The sequence below is a fragment of the Osmerus mordax genome, chromosome 27, assembly GCF_038355195.1.
Source record: "Osmerus mordax isolate fOsmMor3 chromosome 27, fOsmMor3.pri, whole genome shotgun sequence".
Classification (NCBI taxonomy): domain Eukaryota; kingdom Metazoa; phylum Chordata; class Actinopteri; order Osmeriformes; family Osmeridae; genus Osmerus; species Osmerus mordax.
The window spans coordinates 10,420,251-10,433,479 of NC_090076.1; the positions used below are offsets into that span (position 1 = coordinate 10,420,251).

At 50.6% G+C, this 13,229-nt stretch overlaps 1 protein-coding gene across 2 annotated transcripts; it reads left to right on the forward strand.

The window, feature by feature from the left end:
* Window positions 1-306: 306 nt before the first annotated feature.
* Window positions 307-11,618, forward strand: hcn2b (hyperpolarization activated cyclic nucleotide-gated potassium channel 2b). 2 transcript variants are annotated; one of them, XM_067230730.1, is made up of 9 exons: window positions 307-1,031; window positions 3,062-3,485; window positions 4,261-4,422; window positions 5,211-5,429; window positions 6,736-6,882; window positions 7,102-7,342; window positions 7,991-8,155; window positions 9,998-10,834; window positions 10,919-11,618. In XM_067230730.1, the coding sequence occupies exons 1-9, from the start codon at window positions 307-309 to the stop codon at window positions 11,053-11,055; spliced, it is 3,057 nt and encodes a 1,018-aa protein (XP_067086831.1). In that variant the 3' UTR covers window positions 11,056-11,618. The 2 variants fall into 2 exon arrangements, with proteins under 2 accessions (XP_067086831.1, XP_067086832.1); XM_067230731.1 differs by lacking the exon at window positions 307-1,031 and adding an exon at window positions 1,862-1,923.
* The last annotated feature ends 1,611 nt before the right edge of the window (window positions 11,619-13,229 follow it).

A 13,229-nucleotide genomic window follows, 5' to 3' on the forward strand; every position in this document is an offset into this window, starting at 1 on the left:
GCTTTGGATCCTAGTGAGTCTTAATCCAATATTTCTGTTGATAATCTCCCCCCCCCTCCCCCGCGTGGGCCACCACTGCCGTTTGATCGGTTGAGGTGGACCCCAGTGTCCGCGTGATGAACGACAAGCAGCAGCCAGATTGCAGCCATGGCAACGCCGCTGGTGCTGCCTGGTCCTGAAGTGCTTCTGGAGTCCTCTGCCATGCACGAGGATGGAGACGAATCAAAATTCCTGCCGGATCGTTTCGCTGAGTCGGTTTGCCGAGTCGGTTCGGTCGGCTGCGACGGTAAAGGTGGATGTCTCAAGATGAAGACCTGTAGGCCAGGAGGGGGAGCAGCCGCAGCCACGCGCAAGAACTCCAACAACAACGATCTGCGGCTCCTGCACAGCGAGCAGTCCACACCTCTCACTTCCACACGCGCTGCCGCTGCGCTGCTATGCCAAGGAGACGCTGCCGGTCGTGGCAGCTGGAGCTACAAAGGCGGAGTGCGCTCAGTCACACAAGCAGCCGTTACCGACTTGACCACCGGAGTGACAGGTGAAGGAAGCACCGGGATGATTTACAATAAAAACGGAGACTGCAGAAGAGACCCGAGCCTTTCCACGATCCAGGCTCCAGTCAGCTCGAGCCAGGAGAAGCGGACAGTTGAGACAGCTGTATGTGATACCGTCGCCGGCATGGACTGTTCCGTTACCTCCGTGGGGTCAATGCCCCAGACCCCGGGGCCAACGGAGAAAACAGACTCCAAAGTTTTTTTTTCAAACTCTCCCAGCTGTAAACCTCAGACTCCTGTTCCCGGAGCGGGACCGACTAAGTCCGGGAATTCTATCCCGCTTTCCAAGGGTGAGGACGGGAATTTGGGCCAGAGCGACAACCGGACCTACATGCAGCGGCAGTTCAGCTCCATGCTGCAGCCCGGCGTCAACAAGTTCTCCCTGCGCATGTTCGGGAGCCAGAAAGCGGTTGAAAAAGAACAAGAGCGCATGAAATCGGCGGGAAACTGGATTATTCACCCATACAGCGACTTCAGGTACAGCTCAAGCTGTGTATACATTTTGGCACACGCACGCGTAAACAACAATACAACTTCATATAGAAATCCACCAATATTAGATGACAGAAGTTATTGAAAAATGTCTCCTTATTTTGTCATTATAAAACTGACCATTTAATTAAGAGATATGATCAAAGCCTATTCTGTAAGACTTTAAAACTGAGTTATAAACTGAGTTTATAATAAACCCAAAACCACGTCATGTATTAACGTTAATAATTTAGCTAAGATCCTTACGTAATTGTTTGATTATGATTGGAGTGTTTAGTTATGGTAAAATTACGGTTGATGGATTTCCGCGTGGCCAGACTGACCCGAGCTATCTCCGCCACTGTAGAAGGGATTAAACGCTTTATCTGGGGTCGTGATGATCACAATCTTTACAACCTTTCAAAATTACAAGTTAGCTGTATGATTTAGTTTTCAATTCCTTTTATTGTTTGTTTCTGTTGGAGTTGGGAGGTTGATAGCTAAATGCTCTACTACGCCATGTAACTTGTTGCTGTGTGCAGTATGACAAAAATAGTTGTCTACTTGTACTCTGTCTAAAATACATGTACTCTGTAGTCCTTAAAACCAACTGCATATATCTGTTTTGAGTATAATCGTTCTTGAGGGTTTTTATGCGTGCCTGATCACTTCCTGGTTGATAATTCCACCTGTAGAGAAAGACTGAAATCTTTCGAAATATTTCAGCACAATTTTAGAGCGTATAGTTTCCTCCTAAGACACACAATCAATCTATTCAGAAACTTTCCACTTCTGTGGCGGATCCGCTTGGCGGATAAAATAACCGGACACCGTGGTCAGCCTTGATGATCAAGTCCATTTCGTCTCCACGCCAGTCATTAAATCGCGTTTCTAAGATGTATGTGACTATGGAATCCCGACCCAGCCCGGTCCGTTCTCACCCCTTGCTTGAGTTGACACCAAGCCATCTATTGATTCACTGATATTACACTGTCTGCTGAATTTAATACGGGAACACCAGGAAGTTTTAGTTAGAAATTGTATTTCTGCCATTTTAGTATATTTATGCATCTGTAACATCAGCTTGAATAGTATTCCATAAATTGATGAACTAGAGCGCACATGTTCGCGCATTAAATTCCACTGTACGCCGCTTTGAAGGCATTCTTGTGCGTAGCGGTCAGAGGGATTCTTATGATCGTGCTATCTTGGTTTCTGTGTTGTCCTTCGTCCGCGTGTGCAGGATTTAAAATCAATTCATCAGCCACTCACGTTACTCCCCGTCCTCCAGTCCTTCTCGTGACCTTGCCATAAGTGAGTGGATATTGTTGATGGCTGGAGTGATATTGTATGGTAATTTGCGTGCGCGCGTGACTCCGGTGAGGAGAAATGTTTCCAGATGGCGCTGTGAGAGACCGGGCATAGTACCAGACGCCCCAGCGTCCTGGTGTCACGTGATATTAACGTCAACAGGATATACTAAAGGATATGATTACATGTATTCCCCCTTCTCTGTTTTTCCCCCCTTCTCTGACCTGGCTCTCTGATCTGTCTCCCTGACCTGGCTCTCTGACCTGTCTCCCTGACCTGTCTCTCTGACCTGTCTCTCTGACCTGTCTCCCTGACCTGTCTCCCTGACTTGTCTCTCTGACCTGTCTCCCTGACCTGTCTCCCTGACCTGTCTCCCTGACCTGTCTCCCTGACCTGTCTCTCTGACCTGTCTCTCTGACCTGTTTCTCTGACCTGTCTCTCTGACTTCTGTCCCTGACCTGTCTCTCTGACCTGTCTCTCTGACCTACCTCTCTGACTTCTCTCTGACCTGGCTCTCTGACTTGTCCCTCTGACTTGTCTCTCTGACCTGTCTGTCTGACCTGTCTCTCTGACCTGTCTCTCTGACCTGGCTCTCTGACCTGTCTCTCTGACCTGGCTCTCTGACTTGTGTCTCTGACCTGTCTCTCTGACCTGTCTCTCTGACCTGTCTGTCTGACCTGTCTCCCTGACCTCTGTCTCTGACCTGTGTCTCTGACCTGTCTAAGGTTCTACTGGGACTTCACCATGCTGATGTTCATGGTGGGCAACCTGATCATCATCCCGGTGGGCATCACCTTCTTCAAGGACGAGACCACAACGCCCTGGATCATCTTCAACGTGGTCTCCGACACCTTCTTCCTCATGGACCTGCTGCTCAACTTCCGCACGGGCATCGTGTTCGAGGACAACACAGAGATCATCCTGGACCCCGGCAGGATCAAGCGGCGGTACCTGAGGAGCTGGTTCCTGGTGGACTTTGTGTCATCCATCCCTGTAGACTACATCTTCCTGATGGTGGAGAAGGGGCTGGACTCTGAGGTGTACAAGACGGCCCGGGCGCTCAGGATCGTCCGCTTCACCAAGATCCTCAGTCTGCTGCGCCTGCTGCGTCTCTCCAGGCTCATACGCTACATCCACCAATGGGAGGAGGTAGGCCAGATCATGTGACTCACACTGACCAATAGGGGGAGGAAGGCCTGCTAACACCTCAACCATGCTAACACCTTAACAATGCTAACACCGCAACCATGCTAACTAGCCAGTAAACGCATGCCAGGCTAGTCTAGGGTATGCTAAGGTATTGTTTTATGTTTTCTATGCAAGACCAGAGTGTGTGGCACAGTAGAGGTGTATTGTCCTGTTTTTAGGAGGTGTGTAGTGTAGAGGTGAGCCTGTCTTTTCCTCAAGAGCATCAACATTTCACTTTCTATTTCTCTCTCTCTCGCTCTTTAAGTTGAAGCTAAACTTCTCTGCTGTTGTCACCTTCACTCTCTTCACTCTTTAGGCAGACAGACAGGCAGACTTGGTTGTGGTCATTGGTAGCAGGCAGACTTGGTTGTGGTCAGTGGTATTTCCAGAGTGTCTGTCCAGGTCCTGAAGGAGAGTTCACCTGTTCCCCAGCTGACAGTGATGTATGCAGGCCAGACCAGACCACATCCATCATCATTACACCACATCCATCACCATTAGACCACATCCATCACTGCAGGAGTCTGACCAGATCTTCCTACAGCAGCTAACCCTCCCCTCCTCTAACTCAAACACACACTCACTCTCAAACACACACTCACTCTCAAACACACACTCACTTTACGCATTCACTCTACACACACTCAGTGTACACACAATCTACACACAAACGCAGACACAGACTAAGACACACATGAACCCTAAACACACTAACTCTAAACGTACTCTTCCTCAGATCTTCCACATGACCTATGACCTGGCCAGTGCAGTGATGCGGATCTTTAACCTGATTGGTATGATGTTGCTGCTGTGTCACTGGGACGGGTGTCTCCAGTTCCTGGTTCCCATGCTGCAGGACTTCCCCCCAAACTGCTGGGTGTCCCTCAACAAGATGGTGGTACGACACACACACACACACACACACACTAGCAGGTAACACACACACCTTCCCCTAACCTCGAGACAGGCAAGCAGGCAGACAAGGCAGGCAGCTAGACAGTTCGACAGGCAGAGAGAGAGACAGGATGAGTATCTGCCATCAAGGTCACAAATGAGAGACACAGCGTTAAATGATCTCTGTGATACACACACACACACAAACACACACACACACACACACACCCACACACACCTGACGCTCTGCTCTGATGCCCAGGAGCATGTGTGTGTGTGTTGTATAGTACTCTGCAGGACACTGAATAGATCTCGTATCTGTTATATAACCCTGCTTCTTCTCCTGTAGCACAACCTGCATTCTGACACAGGAGACAGCCCTGTCTGTCTGTCTGGCTGCCTGTCTGTCTGTCTGGCTGCCTGTCTGTCTGTCAGGGACACACACACACACACTCCAGGATCTTGACCTGTAATTGGTGGCTCGTAGGGAGAGGGAGCTGACAGCAGGACTGTGTTCCTGGTGTGTTTCTCCAGGACCCCAGCAGTGCTAGGCAAGGTCACTAAGGGGTCATATCTGACATCTCTGTCAAGCAGCACCCTGAGAGTGTGTGTGTTTATTTTGGTTCCAGAGCTGCTGTGTTGGACTGCTGTGTATCTCTGCTCTGAGGCTGGGGGGTGAGGCTGGGGGGTGAGGCTGGGGCTGTCTAAGTCTCTCCCTCTTACATTCTCTCCCCCTCCCCTCTTCCCCCTCCCCTCTCTCATCCCCCCCCCCCCCCCCCCCCCCCTCTCCAGAATGACTCCTGGAGTGAGCTCTACTCGTTCGCTCTCTTCAAGGCCATGAGTCACATGCTGTGTATTGGTTACGGTCGCCAGGCCCCTGAGAGCGCTTCAGACATCTGGCTGACCATGCTCAGTATGATTGTGGGCGCCACCTGCTACGCTATGTTCATAGGACACGCCACCGCCCTCATCCAATCACTGGACTCCTCGCGACGACAGTACCAGGAGAAGGTAGGCCCAAGACACTGAGGGGGAGGGAGCTGCTTTCTGATTGGTTGTGCTGTTCTCTGATTGGTCAGCCAGTCCCTGGGAGGGCTCGAGGTGACACATGTTGAGAGAGGGGAGGAGAGGGGGGAGGGAGAGAGAGAGATTGGGAGGGAGAGGAGGGGTCGAGGGGGGCAGAAGAAGGGAGAGAGAGGAGGGAGAGTAAGGGAGGGAGAGAGAGGGAGAGAGAGAGAGAGAGAGAGAGAGAGAGAGTTGTAGGTGGTCAGTAGTGTGTCACCCCTGCCAACACAGCAACATAGTCTGTCGCCCTGGAAACTAAGATACACAGTAGTCAGTCATCACTGTTGCAACCTTGGCAACACTGTTATCACAGTGGAAGAAAAACTGCCGGCACAGACAAACCAAGCATGTTTGTGTGTGACAAAGTGTGTGTGTCAGTGATTGAGTATGTTTTTAACAGTGTGTCTGTATAGCTGTGTTCGTCAAAGTGTGTGTGTGTGTGAGGGAGAGAGAGAGACAGTCTGGTATGTTATGAAAGCAGTTGGTTCCAGACACCATGTAATTCTAATTAATCAGAAGTGAATTAAATTCTGATCAAAATAGGCTTATGAGCAAAACAAAGGGATCTAATAGGATGTTGTTTTGAGGGGATTCTATGATGAAGTTAATTAGGGAGAATGATCTATCTTCCAATCCCCTCTTTGTGTGTGTGTGTGTGTGTGTGTGTAAGGTCAGAGGATATTAGACCAGTGATATGTTGTAACTAGTGGTGTGTGTCTGTCTGGTGGGAGGTGGTGTGGGGAGGTGGTGTGGGGCAGGATGCATGTGGGGCCTTCATTACTGTCCTTGATAGAAGGCTTTCTGTTCTTGACAGTGGAGCTGATAGGGACCATCTGTCACAGAATGTAACTGGGATTCAGTTAATCTGAACACACCAGAGGAGCGACAGTTAAATCTATAGCAAATCTCATTCCAAAGCTATAGGTCACCTGAATGTGTGTGTGTGTGTGTGTGTGTGTGTGTGTGTGGAGGGCTGGACTGGATCCTCTCTCCTCTCTCCAGTATAAACAGGTAGAACAGTATGTCTCTCTCTCTCTCCCCAGTATAAACAGGTAGAACAGTACATGTCTCTCTCTCTCTCCAGTATAAACAGGTAGAACAGTACATGTCTCTCTCTCTCTCCAGTATAAACAGGTAGAACAGTACATGTCTCTCTCTCTCTCCAGTATAAACAGGTAGAACAGTACACGTCTCTCTCTCTCTCTCCAGTATAAACAGGTTGAACAGTACATCTCTCTCTCTCTCTCTCCAGTATAAACAGGTAGAACAGTACATGTCTTTCCACAAGCTGCCAGCAGACTTCCGCCAGAGGATCCATGACTACTATGAGCATCGCTACCAGGGCAAGATGTTTGATGAGGAGAGCATCCTGGAGGAGCTGAACGAGCCCCTACGTCAGGTAGAACCAAACAAACACACCTCCCCTGGCTGACACCACCCCTGGAAGCTGCCAACAAGCCTACTGTCGCCTCTACGGAACGTAAACAAACACACCCTCAGATCAGTCAAACCTAACAGTTTCCAGCAACAGTTTCCAGCAACACTTTACAAAAAGGTTACACTCAGTGTTCATCATATTTCCTACAATCTTCCTCTCACATCTTCCTCTCCTTTCCAGGAAATTGTCAACTTCAACTGTCGTAAGCTGGTGGCGTCCATGCCTCTGTTCGCCAACGCTGATCCCAACTTTGTGACAGCCATGTTGACCCAGCTGCGCTTCGAGGTGTTCCAGCCGGGGGATTACATCGTGCGGGAGGGCACAGTGGGCAGGAAGATGTACTTCATCCAGCACGGCGTGGTCAGTGTCATCACCAAGGCAACCACGGGGATGAAGCTGATGGACGGGTCATACTTCGGAGGTGAGGGGGTGTCCTCTCTTCCTCTCCTCCTCTCTCCTTCCTCTCACCTCCCTCTCCTTTTAGCATACATACTATGTGAGGGTTAAGGCCCTTGCACACAGAGTGCGTAATTTTTGCGTGTTTTTTCGCAATTGTCTGCCTCAAAATTCGGTGGCTCTGAATTGCCCAAAAAACTATAAAAATGCTGGCTATGGATGCGAAAAACGCAGAAAATCGAACCCGATCCGAACCCGAGAGGGGGAGGGGGAGGGGGAATGGGAGGGGGAGGACCTCATGTATATGTTTGAGTTTGGATTTGTGATTAGAGTCAAAAAGGAAAATCTTCTCCAGACAGGGAGCAAAAGAGCATATGGTTGTCAAGGCAACAGCAGTATCTCGACCAATGGAAGTGATGGTCAGGGGAGAAGTCACACCTGAATAGAAGGAAGCGGTCTGTCTCCTAACTGAGCTGTCAAACTGTCACTCTCCAGCTCTGGAACCTTCAAGCAGGATGTGATGTCATTATCCCAGGCAGCTGCAGGCTGGCACGATAACAAGCAGCAGACTAACCGGTGACCTGTGTCACCATGGCGATGTCTTAATGATGCTGTCTCTAGCTTTATCTCTGTCTGGAGGATAACTACTGCCTGTCTGCCTGCCTGCCTCCAGAGATCTGTCTGCTGACGCGGGGTCGTAGGACAGCCAGTGTGAGGGCAGACACCTACTGCCGTCTGTACTCGCTGTCTGTGGACAACTTCAACGAGGTTCTGGAGGAGCACCCCATGATGAGGCGAGCCTTCGAGACTGTCGCCATCGACAGACTGGACCGCATCGGTAGGCTCTGGCCCTCTCCTCTCCTCCTCCTGCTCTCTCCCCTCCCCTCCCCTCTCCTGCTCTCTCCTCCTCCTGCTCTCTCCTCCTCCTGCTCTCTCCTCTCTCCTCCTGCTCTCTCCTCTCCTCTCTCCTCCTCCTGCTCTCCTCACCTCTCCTCCTCCTGCTCTCTCCTCTCCCCTCTCCTCCTCCTGATCTCTCCTCTCCCCTCCTCTCTCCTCCTCCTGCTCTCTCCTCTCCTCTCTCCTCCTCCTGCTCTCTCCTCTCCTCTCTCCTCCTCCTCCTCTCTCCTCTCTCCTCCTCCTGCTCTCCTCCTCACCTCCCCTCCTCAACAACAGTCAGCTATTTAAACACCATAAAAGTGTTAACCAGCTTCTTCTCTCCTCCAGAATTAGTTTGGCGCTGATGTCAGAGTCCTGATCTTGTGATGCTTCACATGTTTACAGAAACCTCCATCCTCCTGCCATCCACCTGCCTGCTGTTGCCATAGCAGCTAGATTCCACACACGGGGGCTTTTATTGACAGGGTTGAGTGAGCTGAGGTGTTAGCCTAGTTACCTGTCTGCTAGCCTAGCCACCATGCTAATAGCCTAGTTACCTGTCTGCTAGCCTAGCCACCATGCTAATAGCCTAGCCACCTGTCTGCTAGCCTAGCCACCATGCTAATAGCCTAGCCACCTGTCTGCTAGCCTAGCTGCCATGCTAATAGCCTAGCCACCTGTCTGCTAGCCTAGCTGCCATGCTAATAGCCTTGCCAGTAGTGAGAGGACCACAGCTAACACTCGACTGACAATGCAGCTAATGACAGCAGAGTCTGTTCAGCTCTGGAAGGGTTACAGGCGTCTCTCCTCTCCTCCTCCTGCTCTCTCCTCTCTCCTCCTCCTGCTCTTTCCTCTCCTCTCTCCTCCTCCTGCTCTGGAAGTGTTACAGGCGTCTAGATCAAAACCAACAAACGGATTAATATTAAAACAGAATCACATTCACACTGCTCCTCTCTCTCATCTTGGTCACCTTGAAGTTCTTCCAAGATCTTCTTCTGCAATGTCTCTACAAAGGATGTTTACATTTCACATGTTTGGATTGTCTCGTCGCAAGGACACAACCCTGTCCCCCCAACCCCATGGGCCCCCCAACCCCATGGCCCCCCCGGCCCATGGGGACGCCACTGGATATGTGGATACTTGTAATTGGTTGGAGTTGGTAGAGCCAATGAGGGGGTGGGGCCCAGGAGGGGGTGGGATGATGTCTTCCTGGCTGCTTTCCTTGAGATCCACGAAAAGACAAATTCAGTTCCTACATCAGCTTCAGATGTCTAGTACCACTCCAACACTCACACAAACACACACTCACTATCGCACCCACACTACATCAGCTTCAGACGTCTAGTACCACTCCAACACTCACACAAACACACACTCACTATTGCAGACACACACACACTCACGCACACACACTTTGAGGCCCCAGACACCCTGTCTCCGTCATATCTCATATCTTCAGAGAGGTGACTCGACAAAAACAAGGCTCTCAACCCCCTCCCGTCTCCCTCCCCTTTCCCACCCCCCTCCCCCTCCCTGATGGGTCAGTCTTAGACAGACATGTCAAGGGAGGAGAGAAAAAGTGGAGAGGAGAGGTGGGGAGGAGGGGAGAAGAGGGTGTAATTTTTGAGGCTGAATTTCAGCTGAATACTGAGTTGCTTATTTCTCTTATATAAATATTGATTATGCAGAGAACAGAGAGTACTCAAGTAACCATACTCTCCTCTACCTCTCTCTTCCCCTCCCTCTCTCTCTCCCCCTCTCTCGCTCTCTCTCTCCCTCTCTCTCTCTCCCTCTCTCTCCCCAGGTAAGAAGAACTCCCTCCTCCTCCACAAGGTCCAGCATGACCTCCACTCTGGCGTCTTCAACACCCGAGAGAATGAGATGATCCAGGAGATCGTGAAGTACGACCGCGAGATGGTGCAACAGATTGATCCCCCCCGACCTCGCTCCATGTCCATGACCCTGCCTCCCCCCTCGCACGCCAGCCCCCTCACCTCCCCGCCCGGCTCCCAGATCCACAGCTCCGTGGTGGGCACCCTCCAGCAGGCTGTGGCCATGAGCTTCTGCCCCCCCATGGCAGGCCCCCTGGGGGGGCCGGGGGGGGCTGGGGTGTTGGCCCTCCAGTCCCCCAGGGTGGTGAGGCGTTTCCAGGTGATGCGGAGTCTGTCCTCCCTGGCCCACGGCCCCCATCAGGCCACCCCCCTCCATGCCCTCTCTGGCCCCCCTGGCCCTAGCCCCCTAGTCACCCCGGCGTGGACCCTCCAGCATGGGCCCCCCTTTGGCTCCCAGCTGTCCCTGGTCCACATCTGCAGCCCCCCCCAGCGGAGTCAGGATGGGCGTGCTCTCTCCGCCTCCCAGCCCTCCCTCCCTCACAACACGTTCCCCCCTGCGGCCCCCAGCCCCCCCGGGTCCACACAAGCCTCCTGCTCCTCCATCGGCCCCCCTCACATCCCCCCTGGGCCCACTCGGCCGCATGCTTCCACACACAGAAGAGGCCTCACCCACCAGGTGTCTCTGGGGGCCGGGCCACTGGCTCCCCTACCAAGCTTTCTAGCAGGTCTGGGGGCTGGGGTGAGGGCAGGGGCAGCTGTGGAGGCCGGGGTGAGGGCAGGGGCAGCTGTGGAGGCCGGGGTGAGGGCAGGTGTGGATGCCGGGGTGAGGGCAGGGGCAGGTGTGGAGGCCGGGGTGAGGGCAGGGGCAGGTGTGGAGGCCGGGGTGAGGGCAGGGGCAGGTGTGGAGGCCGGCACAGTAATGGTTCCCATAAGGCTCGACCAATCAGGACAGCCCCAGAAGGACACTGCTGGATCCCTGGCAGAGACAGACCCCGCCCCAAGGCAGTCCAGGCTCTCCTCCAACCTGTGACCGCTGACCAATCCGCTGAGGAGAAGGGTGTGGTCAAGGGTTCTCACTTCCTGGACTTGTACAGACTGGACATCAGTAGTTGGAGGTTTTATCCCCGCCTCCAGACAGAACAGGAAACAGATATCCCACAGCCCCGCCCCTCCTCCTCTTATCAGCTTTTTGTTTATTTGTTAATCAACAGACTAACCCTTCAACAGACTGAGCTTAAACATGTTGTTATTTAAACTAGTGAAACTAGTTTTATTACAGACAACAACGTAGAAAACAAAATTAAACTGTAAAATATTCTTCAGTTATTAAAAGTTGTGACCAAGCTAGGTGGTTGCTTCTGATCCCACTCTGTAGATCTATAGTGGTCTAGAGATCTATCACTCTGTAGATCTAGTGGTCTAGAGATCTATCACTCTGTAGATCTATAGTGGTCTAGAGATCTATCACTCTGTAGATCTAGTGGTCTAGAGATCTATTACTCTGTAGATCTATAGTGGTCTAGAGATCTATTACTCTGTAGATCTAGTGGTCTAGAGATCTATCACTCTGTAGATCTATAGTGGTCTAGAGATCTATCACTGTAGATCTAGTGGTCTAGAGATCTGTTACTCTGTAGATCTATAGTGGTCTAGAGATCTATTACTCTGTAGATCTAGTGGTCTAGAGATCTATAACTCTGTAGATCTATAGTGGTCTAGAGATCTATTACTCTGTAGATCTAGTGTTCTAGAGATCTTGCACTCTGGGATCTTTAGTGGTCTAGAGATCTACTACTCTGGGAGTTAAAGTGATAATTTGATCAATATTTGTGATCTTGTGATCTGATGATCTCCTGAATATGTAACGCACCCGCTCAAGCCCTCAAACAACATAGTGTGTTTACTTTGTGAATAGCTAATTATTCACTACAGACTGTATTTCGGAAATATAGCTATTATTGAGACAAAACCCTCTAGACCATGTCTATACATTTACATTTACATTTAGTCATTTAGCAGCAATCTTATCCAGAGCGACTTACAGTAAGTACAGGGACATTCCCCCCGAGGCAAGTAGGGTGAAGTGCCTTGCCCAAGGACACAGCGTCAGTTGGCATGACCGGGAATCGAACTGGCAACCTTCGGATTACTAGCCCGATTCCCTCACCGCTCAGCCACCTGATAACAAGATACAAGATAACTGTTTTGTGTTTGTGAATAGCTAACTCATTGTTTCATGTAAAACATATCTAACATGATATATTACTGCCAAGACTGAAGTTATATTATTCTTATATACATCAAGGTATTCTTTGGTAAAACTGGAGAAAGAGGTGGATTCAACATTTCCCCAGTCAAAGGTCAAACTGATCTTCCTGATCTCATCCATAGATAATTCCTGCTTAATCCATCTAACCCTAACCCATTGGCATCTTCCCAGATCCAGCTCATCATTTTAGGCTATTTGAAAATTCAAAACCATCTAAAACCATGAGATGCAAATGTGTCTGAACTGATTCAACCTTCTTGGCTGTTGTCTGGAAGATATATTGATATTGTTTATTTGGGTTAGGGTGCCCGTCTCCAGTCCTGTCAGACAGAAATCTGACCTGAACAGCTTCAGGACAAGGTCACTGTAGGAAGAGGGAGAGGGAGAAGGAGAGGTAGATTGAGGAGGAGGGAGCAGCCCTGGAGAAACAAGACTGTGTATGTATCTATAATTGAGTCTCACTCAATTATACACACAGTGTCTGCAGACACCTCTGTCCCTGCTTTTGTCTCTCACTTTCCCTCGGCACACACACACACACACACTCAGTGTCTAAAGATAACTCCGACACACACACTGTGGCATGTGTGTCTGGCACTGCCGCTCCTCCACTGCAGGTTCCTGGGTCTACAGAGCTGCATGATTCATGTGTGTGTGGCACTGCCGCTCCTCCACTGCAGGTTCCTGGGTCTACAGAGCTGCATTCATGTGTGTGTGGCGGGTTATGGGCATATCTTTAGACTCTGCATGTGTGTGAGGTTAGAAAGTATGGATAGATGAATCTATAGACACTGTTTGTGTGCACATATATACATATACTTTTCTTCAGAATCACCTTCCTTGGGTTCTCTTCATTCAGTCTTGCATTGGGTTAGGAACCCTAAACTCCAGCTCCAGAATGTTCTGTCTGGATGTGATCTCATCGATAAGGGCTG

What these genes read in the sequence shown, in the direction of transcription:
- hcn2b (XM_067230730.1), top strand. Translation starts at nt 307, where the DNA reads ATGAAGACCTGTAGGCCAGGAGGGGGAGCAGCCGCAGCCACGCGCAAG. An exon ending in TGAACGAGCCCCTACGTCAG is followed by an intron (nt 6,883 to 7,101) that starts GTAGAACCAAAC and finishes TCTCCTTTCCAG; the next exon opens with GAAATTGTCAACTTCAACTG. An exon ending in GGACGGGTCATACTTCGGAG is followed by an intron (nt 7,343 to 7,990) that starts GTGAGGGGGTGT and finishes GCCTGCCTCCAG; the next exon opens with AGATCTGTCTGCTGACGCGG.